Here is a 16,697-nt window from a genome sequence, read left to right as displayed (position 1 = left end):
GGTCTCGGTGCGGCCGGCAAAGAACCAGGATGGAGACCCAACACCGGTCAAACCGTGACCTCGCTTTACCTCTGATCGTCTCGACGCCCCTAGTTAACCACTGCACAGTAGACCCCAATTATGTACCAAACATCATGACATCACGTTTTTATGAAAGAACTGGAGGTGGGATTTTAAGCATAAGCAAGCGCATTTCAACAAAACTCAAGTTCCACTCCCAATGCTTTTGTAATGTGCCAACGTGCCGGCTTCATCTAAATTTGCATTTAGATGTACCTTCAAGGCTCTACCCGTGGGCCTGCACGTAAGGAAAATCTGTAGCACAAAGTAACACGGTCCCCTTCGGTGCTCAGTAACCAGAGCCAACGCCGTCTAAAACAGCAGATCTGAACTTGGGCAGGAGAAGCAAGTGGCTCGGTCCCAAGGTGGGCATCTAGAACATCCTATATATGCTTCTACGAGCTTTTTAATGGTAACGAAATCATTGAAATAAAAGATGTCTACAGATCCCTTAGGGGTTCGGAAGGAGCCACACTGATCCAATCCCTGCTCCCCTTTCCACTCGCCCTCCAGGCTTGATAAGACTGAATAACATGAATGTGAAAAATCAGGCAAACATCCACAACCAGCCATGTCCTCTGGTACATAAAATTAGGTTTTGTACCTACAGTGCCCCAGTATCTCATCCGGGGTAACGTCCAGCAAAACAGTACTGGTCTCAGGACTAAGACCTTACATTTTCTTTTTAAGAAAAAAAAAATTTTTTTAATGTTTATTTACTTTTGAGAGAGACATAGACAGAATGCGAGTGGGTTGGGGCAGAGAGAGAGGGTGGCACAGGATCCCAAGCAGGCCCCAGGCTCCAAGCTGTCAGCACAGAGCCCGACACGGGGCTCAGACTCACGAGCTGTGAGATCATGACCTGAGCCGCAGTCGGATGCTCAACCGACTGAGCCACCCAGGTGCCCCAAGACCTTACGTTTTCACATGGTGAGCACAGAAACAAGATAGCACCCAAGGAGCTGGGGTGGCTGGGGGGGGGGGGGGGACAGTGAGTTAGCAAAACACAATCTGTAACCCTGTCTGTCCCTCTCTGTCCTAACAGTCATGGTCCTTTAACATGTGGCTCCTCGGCACAGTGTCAAATACCCTGCCAAGTCCTGGTGCAGAGTCTCTCGGGACAAGATACAACCTCCCCACCACATGCTGTGCTTCCTGCCACCTCCACCCAGCTCCTACCCACAGCTGTCCTCAAACCTCCATGGAGGCTACAGTCTGCACATCCATCCCTCTTCTCCAAACCGTGAGGCTCATCTTCTGCCCTGGCCCGCATTTTCTGGACGCGGTTTGGTAATGGGGGTGAGTGAAATGCAGTCCCAGAGCAGAAGAGGAGGAGGGGGCCTGTGTTTCCATCCCGCTCTCTTAAATTTCACTTTTATTTCTGCCTTAAATGTCCCATCTTCCATCACTCTAGGTTCCGAAATGGGTGCAAAATAAAACGAAGAGAAGCGCGAGAAGGGTCTGCGCGGCGTGCGCACGTGCGAGCCGTCTCGTTCCTCGTGAGGGTCCCGATGTCACTGAGCACCACCCGGGACCCCTGCTACCCCACTGCCAGACAGGAGAGTGCCTGCTTCCTGGCAAATATACTATAAACCCCCAAGGACTGAAAGGAACGCTTTCTGAAATCCGCATTCCGATCCAGTTCTCCACGATCCGAGGAGCGCAGGCCGCCTCTGCCTCAACCACTCCGACCGCTACACGTCAACATGGAATCACTGACTGACGCCACCAGTGTCCAAGAGCCACGCGGCCACTTCACGTGATGATGAAAACTAAACGAGGTTTCCGGGGATTCCAGCAGGCGTTCTGAGGTTTTCCTAGTAAAATCTAACCTAGCAGGTGATATACTTTAATCCTCTCCCTATGCTTGCTAAGATTTCCTCACTTTGGAGTCATTTTCAGTTTCCACAGTGAAGATTTCAGGGTTTATTTTGTCCAGTTCCACGTGGGACAGAACTGAAATGCCCCACATTCTGATCATCTCCTATGAGCCTTCATCCACTGGCCCCGATTTAAATACACTGGGGACCCAGTTTCTAACTGAGCTGATTCTGGATCAGAACCTCATCCGCGGAGGATGAAACCCCACCAACTCCGTTCACCTTCACAGCAGCAAAACCATCCACTAACACGTACAGAGAATTTAAAGGCTTAATATTAAAACCAAAGGAAGTAAACCCTGCAAACCACAAAGAACAGTGTAGAATTTTCCATCCATCCACCCCCCGAAAATGCCAGTAAGGACCTGATGATTGTATTACAGGCACAATGGCTGGAACGCTCAGACTTCTTTCAGCTGAGCACAAGCAACAGTGTGCAGAAGAAGCACTCTCCTGGGCTAGATGCACAGGTGCGCGTACAACTTTTTACGGCCTCCTTAAGAGACTTCCGGGGATGGTGCGGGCCACGCACGTGGTATTCTTACGTGCTGTCTCTCAATCCTGACCTCCATGAGATGTCCTTTACTGAATCGGTGTGGAAAGGCCCACCATCATCTCCGTGGAGGAAAGCACTATAATAAAGTCACAACTACTCTTCTGTGTAGTCCCCTAGCTGCAAATCCTGCAGTGTGCCTGTGGGCGTTCAGTAGTTGCTTCCTATTCTTCCCGATTCCAATGGAAAGAGCCACAACACAGACGCCTGACTCCACCAGCGGGGCCAGACCGCAGTCCTGGAGAGTACGGACGCCGTGCCGAGGGCAGAGCTTGCCCAGAGCCCGCTCTAACACAGGGGGGGTCCGCGTGGGGTCTGCCTTCTCTCTGGACAGCTGCAGGGAGGGCAAAGGCAGGACTCTCCCCGTAAGGGCAGAACGCCGACACCAGAATGACAAGGCCTGTGACGCCCTGCATCATACGCGTCCACCCGAGGAGAGGGGCTCCGTTACGAACTCTGCGGCCCCAGCAGCCAGGTAGCTGAACGGTAACGGAAGGAGCCTCATCAGAACCAGTCTTCCTCCGCCAGCTCTAAAAACACTAATAAAACCACCACGTATTTATTAACCTTTGCCTCTAATTAGGAATTGTTCCAAAAATCCACCACCAAGCAACCTCTACCAGTTCTCACCTGGTGTGCGTTCTCCAAATTCACGTTCAGCTGGTTTGAAGGCTGTGAGGAGAGGGACGGCCAGAGGACTCGGGCGGACCAGGACGCAAAGCTAAAACCCCATTTCCCATCTTCTTACCACACCAAACCTACTTTCTGCACACACGTGACTGTTTCTTTTGCTTAAGTGTTTCCAAGTATAAGCAACACAATTTCACAGAATCGACTGTGGCTAAACTCATCACATATTCATATAAAGCATACAGGAAGAACTATTTTTTAAATGTCATTTCCTTACAAAATAGGAAGACAGGATCATCGTACAACCAGCCAAAATGGAAGCCAGCACAACGTCAGGTGGGATTTCTGTACCACTCCTCCCAAGGATGGGGGTAAACATCTCGAATACTGCCCAGATGAGGTACAGTGCGTAAAGATAAGGAACAAACATCCCCGAGAGGTACAAGGCAATAAATTTTCCTTGGGCACCTAGGGAAAAAGAGAAAGAAATCACACGTCTTTGAAATTCCACAGTGAGACACAGATTGCATAGCACTGCTGTACCTAACACAGAACATTTCACTCAGGGACGTTAAAATACAAGTAAGAATGAAATGGAACGTAGGTAATACATCATGCATTCATAAATGTGAGAATGGGATGGGGTATAAGGTAGAAAATAAAAATCCGTGTGATCTGAAAATTTAAAACAAACAAAAAAAACCAAAACACGACACAGCAAGAATCTGGAAACCCTAGCCCAAAAGACCAAAAAAAAACAAATCCCACAAGTCCTGTCTTATTCATTTTAAGGTATTTTCCCTTTTGCATAAAAACCCAATATACCTACCATGCTGCTTAAAGTCTTTGCGCGTGCAAAACTTTGTGAGCAAGGGAAACGCCACCCAGACAGCACTAATAAACGCCGAGCAAAGTCCTTGAGACGTGAGAGCCGTAAGGGAAACACAGTGCACAAACAGCGAGATGTCAAAGAACACTTCTCCCAGATACCGGTCGCTGGCATTCTGAAAGAAAGAGAGATATGCCAGTAATCTCATTCATGGGCATTCATAAAGATCTAATATTGTGATAAAATTTCCATCCCTCAGAAGAGTTATTTTGTTTTAAACAGCATTTTAAACTTTAAGTAAACACTACCTCCTGTCATGACGTAATGGATTTAAATTGCTGCACAGGAAAGGGGCATTTAGGAAGATGGGGTAAAAACATTACTCGTGGGGTGTCTGGGTGGCTCAGTCGGTTAAGCTTCCAACTCTTGGCTGGTTTCGGCTCAGGTCATGATCTCACGGTTCGTGAGTTCGAGCCCCGCATTAGGCTCTCTGTTGTCAGCGTGGGGCCTGCTCCGGATCCTGTGTCCCCTTCTCTCCATCCCTCCCCAACTAGCGCTCTCCTTTTCTCCTCTCTCTCTCAAAAAGAAACACTTAAAAACAAAACAAAACATCATTACTCGTATGCAATCTGTGCTTTTCTTCCACTGGGCTAAAAGGAACCTTTGGAAATTTCCTAAAATAGATTTAGGAAGGGCTCTCCTAAAAACATTCACCCCTGTAGGCTTTTCTAGTTATGCAGCTTCCAAAGGCGAGAAGGGACCTGCGAAGAACAGCGCCACCAGCAGCACGCCTGGGAAACCGCAGGCCCTTCGGGGACCTGGCCCTCTGGGGTTTGGCTGGGTTCCCATGTCTCTTCCTCCTCTAACAGGTCTTGTGGTGCAGCTCGGCCCCGCCCTGACTTCCTGGTGCCTTCACGTTCAGAAATTTGATCTGTATTTCTGGGCTTTGAAGTCTGAGGAGTCCCGTGCAGCACCCCGAGCTCCTCAGAAGAAAGCTGCCGTAAGAACTTCATACCTGTGAACGTCTGCACCGGGGATTCCATTAACATGACCAACAAAGTTACCGCTGCAGCGCAAAAACCCCAAAATTGGCACGTGGGTTACTTCGAGAGCTCAAGACAGCTTCGGTCACGAGTTTTCAAAACCTGTTCAAGTTCTCTCGACAAACCCGCTCAGAAATGAAAGGCTATCGCTGCTGCACTTAGACGTACAACGCAGCGTGAAGAGGCACCGTCTTCAAAAATAATTTAGAGGAAAACGGCACTTAGGATTCGATCTCAAGCCGAGTACCACCCAGATATGTAACTGTACTCAGAGATCAAACAGACGCCCCTCAAGTCTGGCTCCCCTCTCTCACCTCTGATCCCTGCCACCTGCCCACTGCCATCAGTCTCTACGCTGTCACAGTCACTCGCGATCCTACTCAGAAAACGTTACTGGCCGCCTCACTGATCCTCAGGGTCGTGCTCCGGCTTCACGCTGGCCTGCTCTTCCGGTTACCGTGCCACCGCCTCACGTTCACCACGCTGAGCTTACTGACCGTGACCCAAATGCATCCTGGGCGCTCCCACCTCTGACCGCCATCTGCCGCACTTCCGCTCCTGCTTCAAAACCCAGTTCACACGTCACCACCTCGTTCACAAAGCCTTCCGACCTCCACAAACCGACTCCTCTCTCCCGGCCCCGTACCGCTCCAGCCGAACAGGCCGTTCTCTCACCTCATCCCAAGGTACTGCGAACAAGGGTCTCCCCCAGCCCCCCAGATGAAGCTGTGAGCTCCTCCAAGAGACCCGTCCTTATGAATCTCTTCCCACCGGGCCGTCGCAGGCGCCAGGCCCACCAGGCAGCTCTGAGAATAGTTGTGAAATGCGACCCGTCTTCCTTTCCACTGTGCTTTCAGCCCCAAAGTTCATGATCAGACAACTGAAATTAGTCCAAGTAAATGGAACTTTACTTGTAAGCATTTCTGTCTCTGGCCCCCCTGCCTCATTAACAATGACCCCCACACCCAGGTAACATACCACTGCACTAAGAATAAGCACATGAACTTGAGTCCCACAGCACAATCTCTTGGACACGGAAGCCACAAAGACACAAGTATTAGTTCATCCATAAACAGACGGCTAGCTTCAAAGGGCCTCTCCTGGAGGTTGGCATGGAAGCGGTCCTCAGAACACAGCCCAACATCAACTGAAACGGAGACCAAGGTTCATCCCACGGTCTAGCACCAAAGACATCCTTGTGGAAAGACGCCGGATTACCTAACCTGTCTGCATTCTAATCCTAGCAGGGCAAACGGAAAAAACAGGTGTACATTGGCTGTCTTGAAAATAAATATGGGAGCTAACAGATTTTTCCCTTTAAGTCACTTAGAAACTCTTTAGAAACCATGGGTCACTTTTGCATTGTAGTTTACTGTGAGTCCTGTTATACGGCTGAAACCATAACAATATGGGGATATTCTCTGCATCAGCATAGATCATTCTGGAACCCTATCACTCTTCCCTCTTTTTCCCCTAGGAGGTGTCCTCCCCCTGCCACAGCACATCTGCGTGCCGTCAGAATCTGCATTAACACACAGGCTAAAAGGGAAAAAAAAAAAAGTGAAGGAAATGGAAGAGAAACTCCGAGTGCAGCTTCAGGGCAACATGCTTCCTGCGTGTCAGTGCCCTGTGTCCGAGGGGCCCGGGCACCAGCGACGAGGAGCACGGCAGCCGGGCCCTCATGGCGCTCAACCCACGGCCCAGCGGAGGACCGAGCCACTCACAAGAGGAACGGGCGAGCCCAGGGAGGGCTGGGGGACCCAAGTGCACAGGGGCACACCGAAGCAGATTCGGCCTTGCTGTCACAACCACCCAAACGCCTCACAGCTTGATAACGGCACCGAAGCCTGCAACAAAACCCTCCAAAGCAGCAGCCTTCCAGAACCCGAACACGGTTCTGGGAGCCAGTCTTCTACGATCATGCCAAACCACTTCTGACGCCTCCACAGGCCAAATACAATGAATCCCACCAGAGTCTGTCTCCAATCCCTGCAGGTGGCAACAAAAAATCAATAAACATGCCTAACACTTACCATGTAATAAAATCTTTTTGCGAGGGTGTGGATGAGGATTATTTTGGCTGTGGCTGCGGTTCCATACAGACAGACGGACACGTAGAAGTGGTTGTACCACGAGAGAGACCGTCCGATGAGAGAGACGAACACCGCTATAATGAGCACGGTAACCAGGCTGGTGAACCAGCTCACGAGAGTGATGCCGAGCCCGCAGAAGAAGTCCTTCGTGTAGTTACCAGCTGGAGACAGAACACAACGTGGACGTCACCAGCTTTATCAAACCAGTCTCACAAGCAGTGGAGTCAAAAGGGCAAACTCAAAACAAGGCACAACAAAACATCCAGCACTGTAACTGCAAAGTACTGAAAAGGCCCTGGGGCGAGGCTTATGACAAACCCGAACGGGGAAGGTTACTGACGAATCATATCCATGTAGCGTTTACGGGGAGTCTGTGGGCGCCAAACACCTGGGGACGGAAGTGGCCAGGAGCGGCTCCGACACACTCCTGACCAGGAAAGCGGAGAGCTCTAGCCTTCGCCACCTTTGCGATGCTCTGCGTACGGAAACACCGGCCCGAACGGAAGGCAGAGCTCCCCGTGAAATCGTGCCCGGAAGCTAAGGCCGGAGCGGCGGGGCTGGCGAAGTAACCGGGGTAAACTGGGCTGAACCGCGCCGCCCGCGCGTGTTAGCTCGTCACGGCCCAGACCCGCTTCGACAATGAAACGTTCTAAGGAGAAGGAAACCAACGTAACCGCACTTGCTGGAGTGGGTGCGCTCACGCCCGGTGTGATGGGTGCACGAGACTTTTCAACGGGAGTTTTCACTCACAGTCAGTGTGTACAAACCACTTTTCGATAGCCCCTCTGTGGTGCTTCTGTGTATCAGGTACACAAAAACATCCTGCTGCCCCAAGACCAGAAGTGTAACGGGCACGTCCATCTGATACCCATTTGCGAACGTCTTCCAATATACATCAAATGTTGTTTTTCTTTAAAATTTTACGCTTCCTGAAAAACTTCACGCAGATTCTTACACCCAGGCCAGTATTGCAGTTTTAGAGAAAAATACTTACTCTTCTGTTTGGGCCGCAACCATTTTTTGCCCAGGTACAACACTGCGGCCGTCACCACCATGTAGTTAATTATGGAGCCGACGCGAGAGGGGTAGGCAATGACGAATAGGCCAAGCACGTCAAAGAAGACCATGTGTCCATGGCGATACTTTGAAGAAGAAGGCAACACATCCGACGTAGCTAGATATTTAAGAACCGCTAAAATGTTGTCACCTATCAGTAAAGAAAAGAAAGACAACAGAGTTGAATAAGCCACGTGCTGTTTGACAGAATGTGAACGACAACAGTTTCCCACCCTCTCCATCTCCCCCCGGCCACCTTTCTCATGAAATTTCTCAGATGAGGCCCAGGCCTCCGCTCTGTCTCCTTTCCACTCGGAAGCTCGGCCACCTGGCCTTCATCTCTCCTTTGTCCCAGAACTATCCTTTCCCTGCTGTTATCGAACCCAAACACTGCTGCTCGTTCTGTTCACTTAACGGGTATCTCACGTAACAGCCACCGCTCTGGTTACCAGAAATTCGGTGCCAACCCAAAAGTCACAAAGCCTGTCAGGAGGCCCACAGGCACCGAACAGGGAATCACACGTGCCTTAAGAATAATGAGTGTCGATTCTGTCTCAACTCAATAAAGAGAAGTACGGGCATCCCGTGGAGTCTGAGAGGTTAGGGAGGCCTTTCTGTGTAGACGCTCCTTGTCAAGCGCTTCCGTCCAGGCCGCCACCACGGAAGGACAATGGGAGCGCCCGCCCACACGGACAGATCGAGTCCCAAACGAGAGTCCAGGGGCAGAACCAGACTCCCCAGAGGTGTTCGCTCACCGACAGAGCGGAGGAGTCTGAACCGAACACAGGGGCAGCGACAGGCCTTGAACCACCGACTGGCGGCCCCCCTGCCGCTCATCCCACCCCTTCCTCCGCCATCCACTTACACACCACACTACCTTATCGTGGCATTTGTGTCACTGGCTCGTCTGCCTTCAGATATGCTCTCCCCAAAAGCTCAGGCTGAGTCCTCTGTTCCAAAAACCGTTCCCATTCTCCATGCGTTTGTGGCTTCCTCCAAGTCCTTCACGCCCACACCCGCGTTCCCAGTTCGACCGAGCGCTCTTCCACCACAGCGCGATTTCCACTGGGCCGCTTCACAGAGCCCCCGTCTCCATCGGACGGAGTTCACGTCTCCTCCCTCCACGACTGCTCCGGGTCAGGTCACCTCCCCATGTTCCTATTACAGCCGATGGCACGTCCTTCCCCAGCCGGCTGGGCCCTACGCTTCGCAGCCGTCCCTGCCGCTGGCCACCTGACCTGTCCCTTCCTTCTGACCGGGTGGCTCTTCTGCGACTTCCATTCAGACCTCAGTCTGCCACTCTCCTCACCGACGGCCCACACGTGCGCGCGCGCGCGCACACACACACACACACACACACACACACACACACCTCTCGCTCTGCTCTTGCCCGGAGCATCCTCTTCTATGAGGGGCGGGGCCACATCCTACCAACTTGTGAGTTAAGGTTCACGGTCAGCCGCCCCTCCCCTGACTACTCCAGACCTCTCTGAAAGTACGTGGACTCCCTTGCCCTGTGTGGTCCTGACACTCATTCTAGAACCCACTCACCTGCCCTCCTACCTGACCTGGACTGATGGAACTTTTCTCCACCTGGGCAAACTGCCCAGACACGTGCCTGTACCTCCTCCGACATATGCCTTCCATTCTGGCTACATGCCCGTTGCTCAGCAATCCTACGTTAACCCTGGGCCCGTTCTCTTTCCAGTGCCTCACCACCAACAATCTTATGTTCTTAATTGCTAATCTAGACTTCAAGGCTAAAATTCGGGCCCTCAACTCTAACTGCAAAGCCCCACCCGGCTCATGCACACCACAGGCCGCCTCCCTGAAGCACAGTCCCCGGGGATATTTACAGGTTTGCGGGTCAGCCCTAACATTCCATCTTAACACAGATCACGAGTTTACATTTGAATACCAACCTGCTCTCTGAATGGAATCTGTCAGAATTCTGTCTGCTGTGTCGTACTTGGTGTGATAGATGTATCCGTTCTCAATAAAAGCTAAGTCAATTCCTAAGACACACAGGAAAAAACAAACAAACAAAAAAACACGTCATTTTGCTTTACCCCTATTTGGTTAATGTATCAAATTCCAAAAAGACAAAACGTCAAAGCAGTGACATGACTGCTTTGTCACACTTGTGAATGAATACCATATAAATTCTCTTCCAAATTCTTACAGAATCTGTAGCCATGGTACATAATGACCGAGGAAGTACACACGTCGGGGAGACATTGTAAGTCACACGGCAAGGGGTGGGAACACAGAGCTCAGGAGGCCATCGAAACTTCGCCATTTCCAGCCCTGCCGGGCCAGGCCGAACTCTAGATTCCCAGCAGCGGCACAAGCCGCCAGGGGAACTGGCAAAGACAGACCACAGGCAAAGTCAAAGGCCCCTCAAGGAGGTACTGCCACCTGTGGGGAATGAAGTGCTAACCAGCTGCCCGTCCCCCCCCCGCCCCCCGTCCCGTTCTGCCGCAGTGTGGGGCAAGACGACATGTTCTAGAAAAGGCAAGCATTTAAGTAGACCAGAGTTTAAAAGGAAAAAAAAAAAATGCCAGGAAATCAGTTTCAGTGAGTCAGAATATACAGTTCTCCCGTAGAAAACATGCTTTCAGAAAAAGCTGTTTACTCACAAACTCGCAAAAAACAAAACTCGCTACTGGTTAATTGCTGTCATGCCACAGCCCACGACAAATACCTGGTATGTTCCCAAAATCCCTGTAGATGCGGAAGTCGGTGTCTGAAGGAATGATCCCACTCTGGAAAACCTCCTGGGCCACCACTGATGCAAACGGGTGTTTAGCGGCAGAAACATAGGCCTGGACCAGCCACGGGTTTTCAGGACCTACAAGGACAGGCGAGGACTCAGGCAAGGGAACGTGGTCATGTTTTAACACACCCAAAACGGTCCTGCGGTGGTCTGGGCAGGCAGGTCCAGACTTTGTTTTCGTCTTTTTTTCTGTGTTTTCTAACACTTCTCTGATAAGCGTATGCAACTTTCACAATGAGAAATCACCTTTCAGAAAGCAAAATTATTTTTAATTATAAAGTAACTGCACTATGAAAAGTTTCAGTTTAAAAATGAGAACCCACACAACAGTCCATCATTCTACGACAAGTACTGTCACTTTTCCATCTTCAGTTGTCCTACAAACATCTGGTTGTGTGTACACAGCTGTACTCACAGGGCATGTGCAGTCTGTCCACTGTGCCTTCGCTTAACAGACTGAACACGTTCTCCTGAGTTGCCAGGTACTACAATTACCATTTTAATAGCTACAACTTTTCTCTGAAAACACCCTAAGTTTTGTATTATTACCGTTTATATTTTTTATCATTATTCATAATTCCGCATAACATCTTTACGCATATACGGCTTTTTCAAATGCGGGAGATTTTTCTTTGGGACGGTGAGATAAACTGTATTATTGCTCACGGCTACTCTCTGCTCCCTCCCACGTGACTCATCACGCCTCCTGCAGAAGGAGCACGTCCACATCCTCACCCTGTTCCCTGCAGGTGCGGCCCTGGAAACTGCTCTGGCCAACAGACTATGAGCGGAGAAACATGACCCTCAGCCGAGAAGATGCTCAGGGACCATCACACAGTCCCTCCCGCCTGCTGACTTTGGCCAGGAGATCAATATGTCCCTGATGGACGCTTCTCCTTTAGTCTGGGTCCCCTAACGAAGGGCACACATGGAACAAAACCACGGAACGTTCGTTAGCACAGTTATTCAGGAACCAAAATGTACTGAACAAGATATAAGCCTTTGCTGTTGTAATCCACTGAGATTCAGGGATTGTTTGTTCCAACAAAATTTAGCAAGAAGTTGACTCTGATAGGCACATCAAGTCATTGTATTTCAGGCAATCTAAGAATATCAAGATGTTTATAACTTTATAAACAAATAATCAAATTGCTTTCCTACTGAAAAAATGATCATAAAAGGTGGAGATGGGGTGGAGTGTAACACTACAAAACCAAACGCCCAGGTGACCCAGATACTCGTCACCAGACACGGATTTTAAAACAACTATGATGAATATGTTCAGAAACACAGCAAGAATTTTACAAGTGCAATCTATCAAAAAAAAAAAAAGGAGTCAAATGGAAACCCAATAAAAACTGATGTTAAGAATTTTAATAGATGGTTTACTACCAGGTTAAACACAGCAGAAGAAAGGATTATAGAGCAACAGAATTAGGACATAGGAAAAAAAAAAGGATGGAAAATATAGAAATGTATGGAAGAGACATATGTGGCACAGTTAGTTCCAGAAAAAAGAGGACACAGAATGGAGCAGAAGCAACGTTCTGAAGAAGTAACAGCCCATAATTTTCTAAAAGTCATAGAAAACATCAAACTATGAATTCAAAATGCTCTATAAACCCCAAGCAGGATAAATACAAAGAAAAAAATAGACCTAGCATTAAGATCTTTGCTTTTTTCTTTTTTGACACCAGTATTTTTTATTTAAATTCTAGTTAGTTAACACACAACCCACTGATTCCTCGCTGAGAGACAACACCCAGTGCTCATCCCAACAAGTGCCCTGCTTGATGCCTGTCCCCCACCCAACATCGTGCCAGCAACCCTCGGTCTGTTCTCTGTATTTAAGTCTCTTATGGTTTGTCTCCCTCTCTGTTTTTATCTGATGTGTACTTCCCTTCCCCTGTGTTCATCTGTTTTGTTTCTCAAATTCCAAGTATGAGTGAAATCACAGGATATTTGTCTTTCTCTGACTTTTTTCGCTTGGCATAATACACTCTAGTTGCATCCACGTTGTTGCTGTGGAAACAGTATGAAAGTTCCTCAAAAAAAAAAAAAAAAGTTAAAATCAGAACTACCCTACCACCCAGCGAGATCTTTGCTTCTGAATACCATTATCCACTAAAAGGAGGTCTCCTTAGGAAATGGCTAATCCCAGCTCCGGAGCTAGGAAAGTACAAAGGCAGTCGTGCCAGGAGTGAGAAGTGCTCCAAGAAGCACCTCCGAAGGACGCAAGCTGCAGGGGAAGGGGCTACCGCCGGCCTAACTGGAGACAATTCATGCGTTAAGATGGCAGCAACAGAATACATCATCCATAAAATAAAAACACATGAAACATGGAAATAAATACACAAACAAGGGAGAAGAGAAAGTCTTCGAGAACTCCAACTAATAGCTACAGACGAAATGATGGAGCCAGAACTCTTAATACCTGGCTAACATCACGTAGAAATGCTTTGGAGCAAGAATCTCAATGTCTGCTGAAACAGGATCAAAGTCTCACGAGAAACAAGGTAGGTACAGTCTCAGAGGGCCTATCACAAAGGGGAAAGCAGTTAGAAAAACCCGGCAAATACCATCATCAAATGACCAGAAGTTACCATCATCGGTGCCCAGACAGACAGGAGATGCCTCCCGACAGGATGCACGGAGGACACAGATGTGAAAGGAGAAAGGGAAACAGCGGTGAGAAAACCTAGGTGATCAAATCTTACCATGTTAAAATACTATTACTATTACAATTAGATGTTAATAACCAAAGGTATACTATTAAAATACTATGAAGGAGCACCGGGGTGGTTCAGTCAGTTGAGCGCCCGACTTTGACTCAGGTCATGATCTTACGCTTCATGGGTTCGAGCCCCGCATCAGGCTCTGTGCTGACAGCTCAGAGCTTGGAGCCTGCTTGGATTCTGTGTCTCCCCCACTCCCTGCAACCCTCTCCCACTCATTCACACATGTGCGTGCTCTCTCTCTCAAAAATAAACGTTAAACAATTTTTAAATAAAATACTATGAAAACTTACGAAAAACAGGCAAAGCTAAACTAGAAAAGAGAATATCCTGAATAGCAGGACGATAATGTTACTCTGAGGTGAGAGAGCAGGTGCTGTATCTGAGAAGGGGCAGGTGACAGCCACCTGGAGGGTGTGACAGGAGCCCGGCTTCTCACCTGGGGCTCAGAGGTATGCACCTCACCATGACTAAGTTTTACACTTCTGTGTTTGTGATGTGTGTGTTATAGAATCACTGTGATATAGCTAATAAAACATGACAATAAAATGCTATTTGATCCTGGATTAGAGCTCTGATTTAAAAAAAAAAAACACACAAAAATAGGGGTGCCTGGGTGGCTCAGTTGGTGAAGTGTCTCCCGGTTTCAGCTCAAGTCATGCCTGATCTTGGGGTTCATGAGTTCGAGTCCCAAGTCAGGCTCTGCATTGACAGCACAAAGCCCACTTGGTATTCTCTTTCTCTCCCTTTCTTTCTGCCCCTCCCTTGATCGTGTTCTCTCTCTCTCAAAATAAATAAACTTAAAAAAAAAAAAAAACTAGGTCATTATTGGAAATCATCTACTAAATAACGGTTTTATATTGTCATATTCTACGAACATCATAAATGTACTGTTATGAAGGGACATATCCTTGTTCTTTATCTACTGAGATGATTATATTGAGATTATCAATTGAGATGGTTTTTCTCCTTTATTCTGGTAATGTGTGAAATAGATTGATTTTCAAATATTAAACCATTCTCATTTAACCATTCACTAAAGTTGCAGGATATAGAATCTATATACAAAAATCAGTTACATTTCTCTACACTAATGATGAAGTGTGAGAAAGAGAAATTAAGAAAATAAATCCCACTTATAATTGCAACAAAAATAATAATATACCTAGGAATAAACTTAACCAAGGAGGTTAAAGACCTGTCCACTGAAAAATTTTAAGACATTAATGAGAGAAAATGAAGATTATTTACTTCCACAGATAAATGGAAAGATGATATTCCACGTTCAGGGATTAGAAGAACTAATACTGTTAACGTGTCTGTAATGCCCAGAACAATACACAGATTCAACGTGACCCCTATCAAAATTCCAATGGCATTTTTCACAGAAATAGAACAATTAAAAATCTGTATGGGAGCACAGAAGACTATGAATAGCCAAGACAATCTTAAGAACAACAATGCTGGAGGCACCACACTTCCTGATTTCTAACGATACTACAAAGCCACAGTAATCAAAACAGTAAGGCACTGGCATAAAAACAGATACACATCAATGGAATAGAAGAGAGAGCCCAGAGAAAAACCCACACATACATGTTCAATTGATTTATGTGAAAAGAGCCAAGAACATACATATACCGGGAAAGAACAATCTCTTCAGTAAATGGTGTTGCAAAAACTGGACAGCCACACCCAAAAGAATGAAATTGGAGCACTCTGACATCATACACAAAAATGAACTCAAGACTGATTAAAGATCTGAACATAAAACCCAAAGCTAGGGGCACCTGGGTGGCTCCGTCAGTTAAGCATCTGACTTCGGCTCAGGTCATGATCTTTGGCTTAGGTCATGTAAAATATGATCTGTGCTGACAGGTTGGAGCCCAAAGCCCACTTCAAATTCCATGTCTCCCTCTCTCTCTCAAAAATAAACATTAAAAAAAAAAAACCACAAAAAACAATGCGGGTTTAGTAATGTTCTTTGACATTGGTCTTGGCAATGATTTTTTGCATTTCACACCAAAAGCGAAGACAACAAAAGTTAAATAAATGGAAATATGTCAAGCTAAAAAGCTTCTTCATAGCAAAGGAAACCAACAAAATTAAAAGGCAATCGGCAGAATGGGAGAAAATATTTGCCTATCCTATATCTTGATAAAGGGTAGATATCCAAAATATATAAAGCACGCCTACAACTCAATGGCAAAAAAAAAAAAAAAAAAAAAAAAAAAAAAATCCAATTAAAACCTGGGCAAAAGATTTGAAGAGACATTTTTCCAAATTAAGACATCCAGATAGCCAATGGGTACACGAAAAGGGGCCCACCATCACTAATCATCAGGGAAACGCAAACTGAAACCACGACTTATCACTGCACACCTGTTAGAATGGCTTTTACCGAAAAGACAAGAGATGACAAGTGGTGTCAAGGATATGGAGAAAAGGGAACCCTGTGCACTGCTGGTGGGAATGTAAACTGGAGCAGCCACTCTGGAAAACAGCGTGGATCCCCACGGACACTGCGGCATTATCTACGATAGGATATGGAAATAACTTAAGTGTCCATCGATGGATGAATGGATAAAGAAAACGTGGAATATGTGTACGACGGAATGGTATTCAGCCACGAAAAAGAAGGGAATCTTGCCATTTGCAACAGGATGGATAGACCTTGAGGGCACTGTACAAAATAAGTCATACAGAAAAATAAATATCATATGCTCTCTCTTATATGTGATATCTAAACAAAAACCCAAACTCATAGATACAAGGAACAGACTGACAGCTGCTGGAAGTGGGGGCTGGGGGGTGGCTGAAATGGGTGAAGGTGACGGAAAGGTACAAACTCGAAGTTATGAAATAAATCAGTCCCGGGGATGGCACGCACAGCATGCTGACTACAGGTAATAATACCGTACCATACCGGAGCTGCTAGGAGAATAGATCATAAAAGTTCTCAACACAAGAAAAAAAATTGTAACTATGAAGATGGATGTTAACTAAATTTACTGTGGTGCTCACTTTGCAGTGTGTGCAAAT

The 16,697-nt window shown here is 47.3% G+C and overlaps 1 protein-coding gene across 3 annotated transcripts in view; it reads right to left on the bottom strand.

Moving 5' to 3' along the window:
- ERMP1 (endoplasmic reticulum metallopeptidase 1) overlaps positions 1 to 16,697 on the bottom strand; it is a 46,378-nt gene that overhangs the window by 15,057 nt on the left and 14,624 nt on the right. For all 3 annotated transcript variants that reach the window (XM_043566467.1, XM_043566466.1, XM_043566465.1), the window contains 6 exons: positions 10,849 to 10,995; positions 10,067 to 10,159; positions 8,083 to 8,295; positions 7,029 to 7,249; positions 3,953 to 4,127; positions 3,401 to 3,591 (listed from right to left, as the gene is read on the bottom strand). In XM_043566467.1, coding sequence (XP_043422402.1) covers positions 3,401 to 3,591; positions 3,953 to 4,127; positions 7,029 to 7,249; positions 8,083 to 8,295; positions 10,067 to 10,159; positions 10,849 to 10,995 — 1,040 coding nt within the window. The remainder of the gene's footprint in view (positions 1 to 3,400; positions 3,592 to 3,952; positions 4,128 to 7,028; positions 7,250 to 8,082; positions 8,296 to 10,066; positions 10,160 to 10,848; positions 10,996 to 16,697) is intronic.

The sequence above is a fragment of the Prionailurus bengalensis genome, chromosome D4 (genome assembly GCF_016509475.1).
Source record: "Prionailurus bengalensis isolate Pbe53 chromosome D4, Fcat_Pben_1.1_paternal_pri, whole genome shotgun sequence".
Classification (NCBI taxonomy): domain Eukaryota; kingdom Metazoa; phylum Chordata; class Mammalia; order Carnivora; family Felidae; genus Prionailurus; species Prionailurus bengalensis.
Note: the sequence above shows the minus strand (reverse complement) of the source record. Positions and strands in the feature narration are given on the sequence as shown.